At 41.0% G+C, this 18,621-nt stretch overlaps 2 protein-coding genes across 10 annotated transcripts in view; one reads left to right on the top strand and one right to left on the bottom strand.

Annotated features, from left to right (window-relative positions):
• MYO6 (myosin VI) overlaps positions 1-7,554 on the top strand; it is a 112,970-nt gene extending 105,416 nt beyond the window's left edge. For all 4 annotated transcript variants that reach the window (XM_081904850.1, XM_081904849.1, XM_081904852.1 and 1 more), the window contains 2 exons: positions 1,221-1,442; positions 3,675-7,554. In XM_081904850.1, coding sequence (XP_081760976.1) covers positions 1,221-1,442; positions 3,675-3,874 — 422 coding nt within the window. In that variant the 3' untranslated portion in view covers positions 3,875-7,554. The remainder of the gene's footprint in view (positions 1-1,220; positions 1,443-3,674) is intronic.
• The window catches only part of IMPG1 (interphotoreceptor matrix proteoglycan 1), a 69,761-nt gene continuing 58,446 nt past the window's right edge, over positions 7,307-18,621 (bottom strand). For 3 of the 6 annotated variants that reach the window (XM_081904860.1, XM_081904864.1, XM_081904863.1), the window contains exons 14-17: positions 18,164-18,383; positions 14,083-14,293; positions 11,787-11,954; positions 11,258-11,692 (exon numbers count right to left, since the gene is read on the bottom strand). In XM_081904860.1, coding sequence (XP_081760986.1) covers positions 11,407-11,692; positions 11,787-11,954; positions 14,083-14,293; positions 18,164-18,383 — 885 coding nt within the window. In that variant the 3' untranslated portion in view covers positions 11,258-11,406. The other 3 variants (XM_081904861.1, XM_081904862.1, XM_081904865.1) reach the window with 3 other exon arrangements.

Below are 18,621 nucleotides of genomic sequence, written 5' to 3'. Positions count from 1 at the left end.
GTCTTTTTACTCATTTCTACACTGGGATAAGCAATGGCTATTTCTGGATTTATTAACACCACATGTATGAATGAGGGCAAGATACACTTATTTTCTGTTCCTAGTTGCCAATATGTTGCCTATAAATTGGGAGGGGATGGAATAAATAAATCAGATGTTATAGCAGCTCATCATTTTTTATTGAGCCAGGCAGAGTTCATAACCAGATTCACTACTTAAAGTTGGTTGGCTAACAGAGGAATTCAATGTTAATTATTTTAATACTGAATTACTGAAATGTCTTTTCTGTTTAGTTGCCTACAACAGTTGTATTCTTAGCATCTTTAAAATATATATATTATTACTTATTAAATTTGCATACCACCCTTCATCTATAGATCTCAGGGTGGTTCACAACATAAACAGTTGTTGAGAAGAGTTCTTTGTTAGATGAACTTGAACAGTATGCATTGAGTTTCAATGGCAATGTGGGAAGTTGCAATCAAGTTGAGGCTACTTCTGAGCCTGGTTCCAGTTAACATCTGCAACAGGTTTTAGTGCAAACTAAGGGACCAGTTTCTACTACTGGATCAGATTTATGTAATGCTATTGTGAATTCATGATTAATTATATTAATGGCATTTTTGCCAAGTTCAAGTCTCTCAAAGTTCAGGAAATGGCCCTCCCCTTCTCTCTCTCAGAATGTGGGATTTCAGGTAAGCTAAGCGGTGACTGTTTCTCAACCTGTACCTATCATTCACCTTCTCTTATGCCGTTCGTATCTACTCCAGGTTGTAGGGTAACTTAACTTGTGAAACTATGCTTTAAGGTGTTTCCTTTGGGAGCAGTATTGTGATTCATTTCCCTGCTATGGAATACAAACAGTGGTACCTTGATTCTCAAACTTAATCCATTCCGGGAGTCGGTCCGACTCCCGAAACCATTCGAAAACCAAGGTGCAGCTTCTAATTGGCTGCCGGAGCTTCCTGCATTCAACTGGAAGCTGTGTCAGACACCTGGCTTCTGAGAAACATTTGCAAACTGGAACACTCACTTCCAGGGTTACGGCGTTCGGGAGCCGATTTGTTCAGGAGCCAAGCCCTTCGAGTACCACGGTACCACTGTAATCATATTTTCACAATTTTCCTACTTTCTATGTAGATTAAACAACAGAAGTAACTGTACTGAAGATTGATTTTGATCCTTGGCTTGCGAATGTTAACCTTAGTTATTCCTCGTAGCTCAACAGAACCCAACAAGCCAGTTGTCTGCCAGGCAGCAGCAAGAGGCAGAGATGAGTCGGCAGCAGCGTTACTTCCGTATTCCGTTCATCCGCCCGGCGGACCAATACAAAGATCCACAGAACAAGAAGAAAGGCTGGTGGTATGCGCACTTTGATGGACCATGGATTGCTCGTCAAATGGAGCTTCATCCTGATAAGCCACCTATCTTGCTAGTGGCTGGTTGGTATTCATTTTTAGTTTTGTTATGCAATGAAAAGTGGAATCCTGGGCCCCTTTTAGTGGAAAAAAACAAACAAACTGAGATTTGAGCTATGTTGCAGGAAAGAGGAGTTACAAATAGAATCCAAATGCTGTATTCAAAAAGGCTGTACCATCATATAACCAACTTTATTATGAAACACCCCATAATCACTTAAGCAAAGCAGTGAATGATGGTTTTGTTATATCAGTATTTTATTTGCAGAGCATCCTTACAGCTTTAGACGTTTTAACTTAGTTTTCATTCTTCCTACTAGATTGGCCTTTGAACAAGTTATTCTGCTGCTACTTTCAAGGAAAATAGGGGGAAACAGCAGCTCCTATGCCTCTCACACCCTCATTTTCTTCTTTAAATAGAAGAAAATGTGTTCAAAGGCCAGTCTAGCAGGAAGTACCAAAAAATCCAGGATCCATTTTGCTCCAGAGCTATCCTAGAATTCCAATACAAATAGGGCTTACACAAAGGGTTAGAACAGTATTTCATGCACCAGTATCCTTGACACTGGAGGGAATGGAGAAACCTTGAGTCACTGGGCTAAAGGAAATGTATGAAGCACAATGCATTTTTTACAAGGAATGGAGGGAAAGGGACCTGTTGATAAAAATGGATGTGTTTAATTAAGCTTGGTCTCCCTAATTTCCAAAGACATCAGTCCTTAATTAGAGTAATGAGAATAACTACATTATTTGGCAGCTCCTAAACACATTTCAGTACTTAATACAGACTGTTATACAGATGAGTATTACTGTAAGACACTGCTCTTAATCTATATGGCCTGATTTTAAACAAAATCCCATATATCCAAGCAAGCGTAATTTAGTTCATTTAATGAGACTGAAGCAAAACCGAATACTGATTATCTCTTGTTTATTAAAAAAAATGGGATGCTCACATTTTCAGAAAAAGTCATCATAAATGTCTGGGTAAGCATTTAGCGTTTAAAACCACACTACCCACTGTTTAGCTACAGTGCCACAGACCATGGTTCAGTTCATACATCCTTCTACATCACTTGGTGTGCAATTAAATTGCTGAGCTGATCCCCTTGAAAAGCACTGTGTACATACAAGGCAGAGAAGTCATAACATTTCGCCTGTAGTTGATGCTGCAATCATCAAGTGATGGGCGTGTAAATGTGAACCAATCCTCTGCTATTGTTAATTTCTCACTTCTAAGGAAATGCACTAGTAAGTGGTGTGGAAAGCTAACAGTGCCCATAACCAAACCAAAGGAAGCCCTGTAAAAGTATGCAATATTTCTCTAAGTGTGCTGTGCACGTGCCAACACTCAAATCTTCTGTCATTTGATCACCGTGTGATTGTGTTGCAGTTGCCCTCCTTGTGGCAATATTGCTATGGGGAAGACTCTTAAGTCCAGCTTTCTCTCCACATGAGAGGAGACTTTTAGATTCTGAAGTGGTACAGGCTGGCAAGAGAACTGAATAGTATCACTGAAACATTTTCAGACTGGGGTTTTACATCCAAGACATTATATCTTACTTCACTTATTTTTCTTTTGCCCTTTTATGAAGAATGGAGTCTTGTTATTCCTTACTCTCAAAGCAATGTCTTGTATCTAAAGAAGCTTTGGGCTTCTAGTTTTTGATTTATAGTCCCAGTATCTCATGTTGTATCACATAACTGTTCCTGAAGGTTCCCAGAGTTTATATTATGTGTACAAATACAAAGTGTGTGTGTGTGTGTGTGTGTGTGTGTATGCGTGTATGCTCTTAAGATCTCTGGCAATATTTTTAGTACTGAGGTAATGCCTTTCTCATGTTCACTGTCACTTTGTTTCAACTTTATGAGTACAGTGGTACCTCGGGTTAAGTACTTAATTCGTTCTGGAGGTCCGTTCTTAACCTGAAAGTGTTCTTAACCTGAAGCAGCACTTTAGCTAATGGGGCCTCCTGCTGCCGCCGCCGCGCCGCCGGAGCACAATTTCTGTTCTCATCCTGAAGCAAAGTTCTTAACCTGAAGCACTATTTCTGGGTTAGCGGAGTCTGTAACCTGAAGCGTATGTAACCTGAAGCGTATGTAACCCGAGGTACCACTGTATGTGTTAAAAAATAAACACAACACAGTAAGTCCAGTAAGTCTAGGAGAAACTGGAAACCCATTGTATGTTTTGTTAAATCTGGTGGTGTTTTTCCTCTCCCCCCCCCCTCTTTTTTTTTTTTTTTGACATCCCAGGCAAGGATGACATGGAGATGTGTGAGCTGAATCTTGAAGAGACTGGCTTGACTCGTAAGCGTGGAGCTGAGATTTTGCCGAGGCAGTTTGAAGAGATCTGGGAGCGCTGTGGGGGAATCCAGTATCTTCAAAATGCGATTGAGAGCAAACAAGCTCGGCCTACGTATGCAACTGCTATGTTGCAGAACCTGTTGAAATAAGTAGTCACTTTCTACATTAACACTTGGTCCCCCCCCACACCTTAACAATAAAGGGAAGAATTCCTCTGAGCAGCAGAGGACACTTAAACATTCTGTAATTGTCTAGAGATGTTTAATATAAAGTAAACAGATTTTATTAATGTGGCAGTTTTTAATTTGTATTTCTGATGTTTTAATTTGTGTAGTGAATTCACTAGTTCTGAGGGTCTGAGCATCCGTTTCAGCCAACTACGTGGTTTGCTTTTTTCATTCATGCACCAATCCCTGCCCATAGCATCTGTCATGACACTCAAAGTGCTGTAACATAGAGTAACACTCTACTGGGATTTAACTACATAACAATGACTGCATTTTGTCTTCCTCTTTACACTGTTAATTCCTTTGTGATACCCAGAATGTTAGTCTCTCCTTCAAGATAGCATAGCAAAAAGAAAAAAAAAGTACATTGCATCTTATAACTGGAATTGTGAGGCCTTATTGTTAACTTCTACTGTAGAGGTTAAAAAAAAAAACTTTTATAAGATGAAAGACTTCATGTGCAACTTATGAAAACTGCTTGACATCTAGGTAGATGTCCACAAGAAAGCATTTTGGGAAATGTGTCTTAGGTAGATTGCAGGATTTCAAATACTGAGAGCAGGACAATTGTGTCTGGAGTACTTAGGGATAGATTTGCTGATGCATGCTGAGTTTACTAAGCAGTGGGTTTTTCCTTTTTTAACTATTTTTTACAAGACAAATTTGTTCAGGCAATTCTTCATTTTTATTTTTCGGTTATAACTTTCTTAGTCAAACAAAGTAAGACAGAGTTAAGCAATATTTTACAAAAATATATATCTAGATACATTTAGGACTGAAAGCGTAAGGGAAGTGGGTTCCATTTTTCATGACAGCACAGCCTATTTGTCAGCTGAATTTTGCTGTTCCTTTGTACTTCAGTGCAATGCACATGGGATTAGGTGGCTTCTGTCAGAAACTTTCAGACTCTTGACGAGTGGCACAGCACTGGAATTTCTAATTGCGCCATGCTGCTTCAAATGGCTTAACTTCATAGTGTTAAAGTAATAAACTTTTCTTCTAATCTTACAGATTTTTTTTTTTATTTTTTTTTGCAGCTAATCTTCCAACTTCAGGCTTTGTGGGTTGCTTTTTTTTTGCTAATGTACCCTGGATGGTAATTAAATTTCTTATGTATAACGATTACTTGTTTCACACAGATGGAAGTTGCCTTTTATTGATGTTGCCGGATAGCCCTATAGCTGGCTAATATCAACAGATTAAACCTTGGTGTTATCTCAGTGTTAGGAGATTTGGGGAAATAAGTATTGTCTGGTTGGGAGGGAAACAGATTGAATTTGGGGAGGCTTCCCCTCCCTTATTATATTAAGAAGCTAATTACATTTCTGGGCTGTAGTTTTTAATTCTTCAATATACTTTCTAAGCACACCATTGTCACTGCCTTCTGCCATAGCATGCCTCTTGGCAAAAATACCCTCTGCAGTGTAAAAACTATCAATGTAAAACGCTAAGCGGCCACATGGCTCCCAACTTTGGGACAGGGTCGAGAGGATGTAAAACTGCAATATTTATTAACCTCCAATTTTAATGCATGGTTTAAAACTGTTCACACCCTGTCTATTTCCATCTTGTCTTCAGTCTGTAAAAAGCCCCTATTCCTGCACATCAACTTTCTGAAGATCTGGTTGGCATGATCAGCTCTGACAGCCTTGATTGTCGAAGTTGCCACCACCAAAAATCCATCAGAGGTTGCACATGCAACCTTCACCCCCCAGTGGGAACCATGACTTAAATCTAGGGATGAGGAACCTGTTGCTCGCCAGATGTTGTTGAACTAAAATTCTCACCATTGGCCGTTCTGGCTGAAGTTGATGGGAATCAGAGCCCAGCAAAATCTAGAGGGTCACAAGCATGCCCCAATTTAAAGGCACTTCTAATCGCACAAAGGAGGGTCTTGCTGTCCCCAGCCTCCTGCATTGCGCCATTTGCTATTTTGGAAAAACCCTGATTTTAGGTCAAAAGGAGCAACAGGAAGGAGGAGGCAGCACAGAGCCTGCTTGCAGTTCATGGGATCCAAGTTTATGTATGGAGCCCTCTGTTTTGGATGGTTAGGATCCAGCAAGAGGAACAATGCATACAACACATTTTTTGCCATGTAGGGCTAGAGCGAGAGAGGATTTTTGTGCTGGTCCTGAACTCGCAGAACCCCTCTAATCAATGTTAGGCAGAACAAGATTAGTATATTCATGCAAAATTGCTGAACTGAGGCCATAGGGACTGGATGTTAGAATTAATGATATAGTCATAAGCTAAGCATTAACTGACCATGATCTAATCAGATACTTCACTAGGTGAAGGCTATGCTTTAGATCTGATTGGTGTCACAAATAGATACAAGGCCAGTTGGATAACCAGAGCTTTTTTTCCTGGGGGTACTCAAGGGCACACGGTATTGGCACCTTTTCTCCCTCAGATGTTAAAAGTGTGTCACTTACTGTAACAACTTCATGGTGAGTACCGGCACCTTTTTTCTTCTTCTTCTTCTTCTAAAAAAGCACTGTGGATAACACAATGATTTTTATGGCGAAGAGGTTTCGAGAAAGTGGGGTGGAGAATAGTTAATGAGGAATAGATATGTTACATTACATGAGAGTTTCATACCTCTCTGTGTTTCCTACTAGAATCACATTCAGTTTAAAAATGCCTCTTACCCTGTGTATGTTCTTATGGTCTCTGTATCCTCCCAAACAGTTATTGACATTATGCATGCTTTTTTATTTTTTATTTTAAAGAAACCCTCGTTAATTACTGCTGCCGCTCACTTTCCTTGGCATGTCTGGGGCTGTTTCTTATGGACCCCATATCGCATCAAATTGTTAATGGCATATAGAAGATGCACTTTCTCCTTTAAAATATTTTCTGTGTTGTAATTTAAAGGTACAGCTTACAAAAAAGGGAGGAGTAACTGAAAGTTAAGAGCGTAGGCTTGCATAATCGATGAGTTGTATGCATTATATTTGGGAAGCAAGGCCATGAGCAAATGAATCCTAGGAAGTGGTTGTGAAAAAGGAGCCCCCAATTGCTTGCATGTGATGAGATGATAACTGCAATATCTCACACTTCCATATAAACTGGCTACATGCTTTGTCATGAAAATTAGTAACCACCATGTGTTGCTTAAGAGAAAACAAGTTAAGCCCTGTGTTGCAACTAGAAATGGACCTACTGCTGTCTTTTGGTTATGAGATCTCTGGAAGGGCGGTGCTGTTTTACTTATGCATGTACATTACTTGAATACACCTGAATGGATTCCGATTATTGTTTCAGGGGATGTGATGTTCTGCTGAAGTTCTTTCTATAGTGTTTGGTCTGCGATGACTGTTTCACATGCTGGTTGCAGTCACTGAGTAATGAAAATGCAGTTATAAACATGCCCTGTGTCTCAACTCATGTTACTTTACTGGGAACGTAAAACCTATACAGAAGTTTCCCTTCAGAAAATAGCACAATGTCTTTAACATTCCATTGAAAATTTCCTCAGCTTCTGGTATCTCTGCCTACTTTATCCCTGGGTTATTTTCACCCTAAACTGTTTTAAGTACTTTGTCAAATGACCTTAATGATGTACTGAAAATTGCTGCAAAATAAAAACACTCCATTGATCTCTCTGGGATATTATTTATTTAAGAAAGAGTGAGAATGACTGGGGGAGCTGTGAAACTTGCACTTTGCTTTCTCAAGTCAGTTTAACCATTAAAGCAAATAAACGAACAACATTTGATATTAAAGTAATACAGTGGTACCTCGATTTAAGAACAGTCCAGTTTAAGAACGATTTGGTTTACGAACTCCACAAAACCGGTAATAGTGTCCCGGTTTGAAAACTTTACCTCTGTCTAAGAACGGAATACAAATGGTGGAAGGGAGGCCTCATTAGGGAAAGCATGCTTCAGTTTAAAAACGGTTTTGGTTTAAGAACGGACTTCTGGAACGGATTAAATTCATAAACCGAGGTACCACTGTACTGGCTTCTAAAACTGTCTCATGAACTGGCTTGCATAATATTCCAACGTGGAACTTTTGGGGGGTGGCGGGGTGTGTGTGTCGAGGGTTGTCATTGTTTCTAACATTCTTCTTACCAACTAATGCTTTTTTCTCAAATAGGCACCATTATTTTCCACGACCCAATTAAAGATAGTTGTGACCATAAGCCAACTGGAATCAAATGAAGTTGTTTACAACTTACTTTAAAACAAGCACTGGATTTAATATTTTGTAAGATTATAAAATATTTTTGATTGCCCTTATATCGCTTTTAAATATTTTATGTTATATATATGCATGCATCCCAGATGCGCAAAAAAGGAAAAAACCTTTTAACTACTAAGCAGACATTTTTCTGATATATAACATAGAAATACAGTCTGTCTACACTCTAGTTAAATATTTTATTATTTTATTGAAATACAAAACATTCTCTCATCCAGCAAAGATATTTGGTAATTAATATTTGAAAATGATAAATTATGGTCAAGAACAATTGTTTCATTATTAAAACTGACATGTAAAAACGATTTCTATTGTTTTTCTTATAGAAATTGGTATGAATAAACATATACAAAAAAAATAGCTCTGAAATGAAAATATATTGAATACAATGAGGAATCTTAACTTACACAACCTCCAATAGTGCCTGGTGTATAGTGGGATATCTTCAGATATATGCCCTAAAGATGTCATCTAGGCTGTGAAATGGTACCTTGGCATCCATGTAAGCTTCCTCACTGACGTTAAGATGAGATCTTCTCCATGTATATATAAATAATGTTACACTTGACTGTAAACTCAACATTTTTTTTACCTTGAGGCGGCTGACTACCTCTAACGCGGCGTCTAAGAGCCCATATGAGAATATAACTTGGCAGGCGACTTTCTTGACACCATAAAATAAATAGATGAAGATTAGTTAGCTCAACTCTTACAGGTATTGGCTCTGAGTAAACATTTAAGAGAAGCAATTAGCCATGGTATTGTTTATATAAGCTGTATTGCCTAAATGCACGCAGGAAGGAGAGATGGTTCAGGGCACTAGGATTATACCCAGAGCAGAAATGCACTTGATAATTAAAGGAAAACACCTGCCGCTCCAAAAAAGAAAGGAAGCAATGCTAGCCCTAGTAAAAGACTTCCCCTTAGTGCTCGGTTCCTAGGCACACCTAACTTTAAATAATTCTGCCTTTGGATATTCTGTACATCTGGGGGTTGGGGTGAAAAAGGACCTCTAAGCTGCACTTCCTCATCTCTTGCTGCTTTAGAATATTTGAAATTGAGGCTCATGCATATTCCCGGCTGGTTGTAGCATTATGCACATGCACCAACCTATCCAACAAGTCTCTACCCCCTACTTGCTGCAGACACCTGAAGCACTTTGTTTTTACTGAAAGCAATTCGGATCACTACCAGTTATGGGGTGCTTAGCGTGCATTGAACGTTCTGCACAACCTATTATTCCATTTAGACAAATGACCCAACACAGAAGTGTGGGTTGTAGTTGGGGGGGGGGGTGTCCATTTTTTGAAAAATCTTACTAGATGTGCCTGCATGTTGCTAGTTGAGAAGTCTTGTACAGTAACAAATCACACCACATTAGTGGCTTGGTGTCTGTTCTGTGCAAACAAAAACAATTACTGCAGTCTATCACAACTATATGATAGCAAACACATCCCTTATACACACAGCCTAAAATTTACAGGCCGATTCTCAAATGCATATAGGAAAATATCTTAGCAATTATAGTTAAAATAAAAATGTCCACTTAATGTCTTTATATCTGTAAAAGAACAGCGTTGTGGGGTTTAGTTTCTGTCTGTCTGATTGTAGGTCACTTTAGGTTGCCCTGAACAAGAGAAAGTGACTAACAAATTTAATAAAGACTTATAATAATCACCGGTGGTGGTGTTTAGGGCTGAAAACCCCATGGTAAGCCTTCAATACGATTCTCCAGTAATTATAATAAAACAGTTACTACCACATAACTGACAACCATTCCAGTAGTTAGTATATGGGTCGGCCACTTTTCTGTTCATTTATTTTGGGATAGAATACCACCAATGGTAACTTTTCCAGCAGAGACTTCTGCATCTGAATCTAAGCTTTAAAATAAAAAATATTTATCATATAAACACTGTACAGTTATTAAATACATTTAGCACTGCATTCATGATAACATGGATATTATGTAATGGAGGACAACAGTTTAGACGGAAAGTAGGTGCAGCCACCTTGTTGTTTTTTACTCAGATATAAACTTCAGTTAATGTGTTCACTGTTGTGGAAAAAAAGTATGGGTTGCCTTCTGAAGCTTTGTTGTTGCCTCCCTCCTCCCCCAAAGACTCCATTTATCCAGGTGAGTGAACTTGGTATAACCAGCAGTCCTCTTGGTGAAAATCTGTGGAAACAAAGTGCCAATAATGTGGCCAACATTGACTCAAAAGACACTGAGAGCTTTCCCTCAGATTCCAGAGTTAATTTCTGGAGTGACGCTTGTCCCACACCTTAGACTTCTTTTGAGATAAATTATTGGCCAAACTTTATCAGAAAATAACTATTACATTTTCTGAGAATATTTTCTTCTTTGGACTCCTTCTGAATTGCTGGATATTTCCATTCCCACCAAGAGTATTTGGCAACCCCACCCCCTATTGCCCACTAACAGAGTTAAATACAGATCCAGTGTTAATACTGTTTAGAATTGCTGAAGGAAGCAAAGTGCTTAGTCCTTCTGGCTTAGTCCTTCTTCCATCCTTCCCTTATTCCATTGTTACCTTCATCTACCAGTGCAAACAAAAATGTAAGTTTGTATTCTACTAATCATTAACTGAATTGAAATTTCACAGTAGAAGGTTCTACCTCACTTGGACACAAGATCTGGAAAAATGCTTCCTTCTTCCAATACCCACACCATGCTGCTGCCCACAAGTTGGGCAGAGAATTCAGGGAGGGGGGACGATGACGATGACAGACAGACATTTTTGCTCACCCCTGGAATCCAGTTTATACTCCAAGATCCTCTCCTTTAGTAGTTTGTACCAGGCCTTTGTAGTGTTCAGTTTTAACTTTCACACCACTCTTCAATGATTGTTTAGGCTCTTTTAAAAAGGGCTCAACTATAGCACTGGCAAATAAATACATGAAGGGTGGGTTCTGACTCTCAAAGGTATTGAGAGGAGGTTTCCACACAATATATAGCTATTTACAAAAATAAAAACCACAAACCTTTATGTCCGCTGACTGTTGCCTAGAATTCAGGGCGTCAGATACTAACTCATCAGTCTTTGCTTTGTATCAGGTGGCCTGTAAGGAAAAGAAGGATATGAATTTTTACTGCATGCTATGCAAGCCATCAAAGCCAAAACGCTAGAGCAGAAAGTGCTAACAGTGCAGAAGTGCTAAAAAGAATGTTCTGGTCTGAAGCTGTGACAAGAGGTTTTAGAGACAGTGAGGGTTAGTCCTTTTTAGTTGTGGAACACCAGAGGCAAGTTGAAGTTGGTTGTTAACGAGGGCAACTCAGAGAAGACACATGTTGAAGAGGAACGAGTAGTATTTGCATGCATTTTACCTCCATGCTCTGTTCTGTGCTCATGCTTTTGCAATGCTCCTTGATCACTGCTCTCTGAAGGACTGATACAAACACTTACGTTACATGGCCCATGACACAAACTACTGATGGGTTCATGGTGGTCAAAGGCAGGATTAATTCTGACAGCATTCTCTGTGTTGCTTTGGCTGAGAGGAGGACCTCTACAAGGCAGAACATGTTTGTTTAGGGTAAGACTTCCTGTCTGTAGTTTTTAAAAGTTCCAAAAAACTGTTGGGGGAGGGTTAAGCTGCTTACTCCAGTTTAGGCTTGGTATTGCATTTTCTTCGCAACTTATATATTAAAGTGACGAGAAGAATAACTAGGCTTAATAAGCCAAGCATCAAAGCTTTGGAGATGTTGGACCGGGTAGGTGCTGGAGCGTATTTTGCACAACGCCCTCGGCTGTTTCTACGGGCTGGGCATCTAAAACATGGAGGGAAAGGGAAGCATAGCAGTTTTATCTCAAAACAAGACGTAGGGCATGCAGGAAAAACAATTCAAAACAGGTTCTCCATGCCTGTCCCAAACCCTTTAATCTGTGTTAGGTTTTAGGACTTTTCTTTTTATTCCACTTTTTATGCTGCATTTATATTTATCAGCCAGCACCCAAAGTGTGAGTAGACCCAGTAGAACTTCCCCTTCCTATCTTTCCCCCAGCTCAGATATGCTCCAGGGGTCCCCACAACCACTCAGAGTGGAATTTGGAGGCACACAGGGGCAAGAGAGTGAAGGAGAAGTCCTATAGCTCATGTGGATGTCAATTCCACAAGTGGGCTGACTCCACTGAATGCCAGTCATTTATAGGATAGCTCACTTGGCTAAAGCGTGGTGCTGATAAGGCCAAAGTTGCTGGTTCGATGCCCCTATAGGACAGCTGCATATTCCTGCATTGCAGGGAGTTCCTCGGGGCCCCTTCCAACTCTGTAATTCTATGGTTCCATATTAACTTTTAAATTGTTTGATTTCTTCTTGTAAGACACCCTGAGGACTGCTATAGAGTGCGCTATAAATGCTGTACATAAATTATGGTGATAACACTGTAATAGAATTGCTAATAATAACGTGGTGTAAGTAGCTGACAGGCAAATGTGTGTTCATTCAGGTTCATTTCCTATACGGTGGCATCTCCCACCACAAGCACGGTGAAGCCTCAGATACTTACCTCAGGAATCTCCATATGCTCACTTGGAATGGTGGAAGGTCCTATAAGGAAAAGAACTTGGAGCAGGTCTTCCTCACAAGAGGTGCCCAGGGGGCAAGGAAAGGCAAACCTCCCATTTTAGAATATAGAAGCAGGAGACTGTAGCCAAAGCAACATGGTGGAGTTCTGCTGGTGCAGCGACACTTCCGTTTCCTCTCCTCACTTGACCCACTCCCAAAATGTTCTCCAGAGGGTCTCCCAACCCCTGGAGCTGATTTTGAGGGTGTGCAGGGGGCTTCAGGGGAGAGGAGGGAAATGTTCTGTTCTGCTAGCACATGCCCCTTGCAATAGCATAACAGGTGCATAGGCTACCAGAAAGCACATGCATTCCTCTCTCCATAACGGACCTGAATATAGGAAGATTTGCGTTTTTATTTTGTTTTTCTATTATGCCTGATGAGGCGACTGAAGGATTTCCTGTCAGTATCTATCAACTAGACTACGAGGAAACCCCGAAGATTACCTCCTTCAATTTACAGATTCTTAAAATGAGCTAAATCTAAACAAAGCATCTGGTCCATTACACAGTTGACAAGTACATGCAATGTTCAAATCTGACAAAAATAACCTTTAACGTTGAAGCCCTTTCCGCTGAGCTGCATGAAGTAGATTCCGGCTTATGGCAAACAATGGAGGCCGGAAGTCAACATGACTATGTGGGAACCAAAAACTTGATGCTGAGCACAGGCGCATAACATAGCACTGGCCCATTTAGGCCAGTACTGTTGCTATGGCAAGCAGGGAGCTCTCCTGGGATCTTCCCAGTCCTGCTACCAGAGAGCTTTACAATTGGGAATTTTCTGTACGGATGCCATAAACCACTGTTCCCTCCCTAGTCAATGTCTAACCAAGAATAATGGCTGCATTCTATCATGTGATGCTGTTTGAATGATGCAGTAGATTCCATAAAATATTTCAAATTCTACAGCAGCACTGATATTCACAATATTCATAATCACAATCGGTCCTGCCATCCTCACAGGCATACCTGGTAGGGATGTGGGGATAGGGCCTTCTCAGTGGCTGCCCCCAAAACTTTGGAACTCCCTCCCTGGAGAAGCTAGACTGGCTCCTTCCTTTTCCGGAAGGACAACAAGGAACAGACTTCTTTTAATGAAAGGGTTGGTGCCCTGCAGCTGTTATTATAAATATCTGTATGTTTTTAATTGTGTGTGTGTGTTTGATTGATTAGTGTTTAATTGTTTTTAATGATTTTTAAAAACAAATAATTTATATAAAAAATGTTTTTAGCTGTTCTTATCCCCCCCCCCTTAAGCCGCCTTGAGTCACTGCCAAGGGAAAAGAAGGGTATAAATAAATACATAATAATATAATAGTGGTGACACTTACCTACACACTGCCCCTCTTCCTGGAACCAGTTCACATTTGCCACCATTAACACACAAGTGTGGCTCAATTTCACACAGGCTACGGCACGGCAGACCATCTCTTCGTACATAACCAGGCTTACAGAGGCAATCGGCCTCTTTCGTCCAGTCATTCTTTACGCACTGTGAAAATTCGTCGCATCCCATGAACTTGCAAGGATCCGCTTGATCAGCTGTAAAAGAAAAGGATAATCTTTTTTAAAAAATGGGCCCATTGCCACAGTGCCACGTACACTTGGCAAAAACTTACTCTTGACTGAGGAGGGAAACAGGAGCTCCCCCCACAGTACGAGTCTATCAATAAAATACATCTTAGAAGAAGAGCCAGCATCATTTTGCATTTAAAAGCTGCAGTTATGGATTCTGTTTTTTTGGTGATCTGGCTTTCTCTTTACTTGATTCTCCTGCCTGTGACAGTCGTATGCTCAGACTAATAATGGAGAACTCTTAGAACCACTAGCTAGGAACAACTGTGGGAGAGCGCTACTACTCTCAAGCCCTGCTTGTAGGATTCCTGAAGGCAACTGTTTGACCACTGTGGGAAGCAGGATCCTGGCCAAGACAAGTCATTGGTCTGATCCAGAAGGGCTTTTATTTCTGGAAAGGAGTCTTCTTCCCTCTCTGAAATAGTCTGCTACCCACACAAGCCTGCGACTCATAGCTGTGTGTGTCACTTGGCTCAGTTTCCTTGGCAGTCTGCCTCATCTCCAGATATCTGAGAACCAGTATGTAGATCTTTTCCTCATTTTCCCTCAACACTGAACTTTTAATTCTATATCTCCCAGGCTTTTTAAAAAAGAGAATGTAACAGTGTTTAAAAAATCCTTTAGGACATGCTAAGGAAACTGGTTCAAGTAATTGTGTGCCTTGCACAGAATTTATTAGAATATCTGTTATAGTTAGCAATCCCCAACTCGGAAATAAAAGCCATCTTTTAATCTGGAGATTATATATTTCTGCAGAATCTTAGGAACAAAGTTGGTTCAGACATAATCCTATTTTTTCAAGTAATGAGTTTTCATCCTACCCTTAAAACAAATAATAGGAAAGCAAGATATATTTGTTCTTCTACATATACCAATCAGGCTTTTGTCAACTTCAGTTTTCATTCATATTTCATTCATTCATCTAGTCCAGGGTTTCCCAAAATTTTCAGCTGTTTTTGAACTACAACTCCCATCTTCCCTAGCTAACAGGAACAGTGGTCAGGGATCATAGGAGCCAACTCCTAGGGCCCCTCAATAAAATATTTGAAGGGACCCCCCAAGTTGATAGGTGTTGCCATTCAAATGGTTTGTGAATCTTGTGAGTGATTATGTGGGGTGGAACTTACCTGGGTCCCCCAATATTTTATTCCAGTTGGCACACGTCGGAGATGATGGGAGTTGTAGTCCAACAACAGCTGGAGACCCAAGTTTGGGAAACCCTAATCTAGTCCCATCCCTTGCTCAGTGCAGGAAATCCAGACCAAGAACATTCCCCAAGAGATGGATCTCCACCCAGGTAAATGGTTCTGCTGTTGAACTGTTCTTAACTTTAATTATTTTCTCCTAACGTTCAGTTGACATCCACCCTCATAAAAGCACAAGGAGAGCAGCCCTGGTGGATCAGAACAGTGTCCCATCTAGTCTCAGTATCCTGTTCTATTAGCTGCCTGTGGGAAGCCCACAAACAGAACCTGAGCACAACTGCACCTGACTGATGATTTCAAACAACTGGTACTCAGAAGCATATTGCCTCCATCAGTGGAGGAACAACATAGCTATTAGGATTAGTAGTCACTGGAAGCCTTAGCCTCTATGAATTTGTCTAATCCTTTTATAAAGTCATCCTGTTACTTAATCCCATTAGATCTAGACCTGCCCTCTCGGGCAGCAGACAAGATGTCTCTGCCCTCTTATAGGTGACAGTCCTTCAGGTATCTGACTACAACTATCATGTCCCCTGTGTCTTCCCTTCTCCAGGCTAAAGAGACCTAGTTCCTTCACCCGTTCTTCATAGGACTTCTTTGCAGGACCCTTGACCATCGTTGTCCTCTGAACCAGCTCCAAATGTCTACAACCTTCTCAAACTGAAGTGCTGAAGAACCCCCAGAGGAGCTCTGGCTATTGCAGTGTCTCATCCCTTCAGACGTACATAAAAACAAATGGTCAAGTATGTTTGGTTTTGCTTACAGTGCTGCATGGAATCTCACATTTTAATCCACAAACTTTGTTCTAGTCAGAAAAGGGACACAATTTAACACCCATCTTGTTTATCTCATTTAAATGTGGTATCAACATTCCAGGATGTGAGGTAGAAGGAGGATCCTACAGGACTGTTGTCAAGACAACATTTTTAAGTCATGAAGTACACATGCAACTTCAGATAAGGAGCTCACATTGCACAGTTGCTATGCCACCTTGAGATATTTCTCACAGTTACTGTCTGTGCTTGCATTAAGGTTCTCTCAGTTACAGTAGCCTGGCTGCCAGCCTCCTTACACTTCCTCGGTCAGCAGACAGTTTTCTGTTGTTAAAAATGCACACTCAGCTTCCTACTCCACCCAAGCATATAACCTCAATGTGACATGTGCTTATCTCGCAGCAGGGTACTCAGTGCCCATTATGCCATGTTCCTGAAGTGTGACTCTTCAAAGGAATGAGAACTCAGGTCTGCAATGCCTGATGAACTCTTTCACCAGTTTTGTAGAATGGGTGGCCAAATAAACAGATGCTCTTTAGTGCTGCAGCTGTCATAGGAAGTGTGTACAAATCAGCAGAGTAACAGACCAGAAAACCAAGTGATCCTTGGACTGTGTTGGGACATGTGAGATACATTCTGGGAGCACATTCTAAGAAGAGTCCACAGTTTTCATTCTACTCTTAGATTTGCTTGTGGGAAAGGTCAATTCATTAAGAGAGAGACTCAGTTCTCTGCCATGTTCTACATGATGTTTGGCCGGACATTGGCCAGGGCACTGAACAGCTAGGAAATCTCCCCACAGCCCTACAGGAGCTGCTCCCAATTAAAAGCTGCAACAGACCTGCAGCTGCAGAAGGACTGTTTCAGTCACCAGGCGGGGCCCTCCCAGCCAGTAGCTTTAACTGGCACAAGATCCCTGCTACTGCTGCTGCACTTGGCAGGATGGGCCTCTTACTCTTGAGTGATTCTGTTGGTGCTCCCTGTAAGTGTGAAGTACATAGAACATTTGCCAGAACTCCCACTGACTTCATCTGGACTGTGGGCAAAATAATATCTTCCTTGATTTTGGCCTATGCATCCTTTTTCCCCAATAAAAGTAAATATGCAGTATAGTCAGTTTCTCTCTAGGTTCCTTTTTGTCAATGCTAAGGAATGCTTAGGGACGTGGGTGGCGCTGTGGGTTAAACCACAGAGCCTAGGACTTGCCGATCAGAAGGTCAGCAGTTTGAATCCCCGTGACGGGGTGAGCTCCTGTTGCTTGGTCCCTGCTCCTGCCAACCTAGCAGTTCAAAAGCACTTCAAAGTGCAAGTAGATAAATAGGTACAGCTCCGGCGGGAAGGTAAATGGAGTTTCCGTGCCCTGCTCTGGTTCGCCAGAAGCGGCTTAATCATGCTGGCCACATGACCTGAAAGCTGTACGCCGGCTCCCTTGGCCAGAAAAGCGAGATGAGCACCGCAACCCCAGAGTTGGCCACGACTGGACCTAATGGTCAGGGATCCCTTTACCTTTACCTTTTCAGGAATGCTTAAGAGCTTTACATTTTGTTATAAATAAAAAAGTGCAAACAACATGTACCTCGTGTTAGCTTAGAATGCATATATTTCTTGCAATGTTTCTTGTCAAAATACACATTTCCCCAATTGCTATTTTCTGTTGATAAAAAGCAGCTATTTAAGCTCTGGGGCTCTGTGCCATGTTTCACTGGGTTCTCAGGAGGGACCCTGATCATGACTTAGAGACAACCTGGGGCTTTTCATTCTTCCAGGGCCACCTGTCTTACAGACAGCAACCGACATCATGAAATGCTTGCAGGAGAGAGCAATGTTTCTTCCCCCACTGCCCCATTTTTTTACATCACCTGGCTCAATATCAAGGGAATAGCTGTCAATTTCAAGGTTAAGGCGCTGAGCTGCTGCGTCACAAAAATCCTCCAGCACACAATGGACAGCCTCTGTGATGTTGTACGGCACTGACTTGGCAAACTTCATTTTGCTGTTGACAATCACACTTCCATTGCGGAAGTTCAGTATTTCCAGTTGCTTGAAGCCTGTTAGGTTGGACTGTAGGTAAGGAAGAAGCTACAAAAAGAAAAAAGAAAAGAGAAAACTTTAAGTCAGTGGTGTCCAAACTTTTCAAAGAGGGCCAGATTTTACGAAGTGAAGGGCCGTGGGGGCCGACCAAAGGGTCAACTAAAGTTTTTTGTTTTTTTAAGGGTTGGAGTTGTTGAGCTTCTTTTAGGGTTGAAGTTGTTGAGGTTTTTTTTTTTACAATTTTACCCAAGGCAATAAAATGCCACAGGGGCCAGATTAAATCGAC

The sequence above is a fragment of the Podarcis melisellensis genome (assembly GCF_964234715.1).
Source record: "Podarcis melisellensis genome assembly, chromosome: 3".
Classification (NCBI taxonomy): domain Eukaryota; kingdom Metazoa; phylum Chordata; class Lepidosauria; order Squamata; family Lacertidae; genus Podarcis; species Podarcis melisellensis.
The sequence above is the reverse complement of the archived record's forward strand: the minus strand, read 5'-3'. Positions and strand labels throughout refer to the sequence as shown.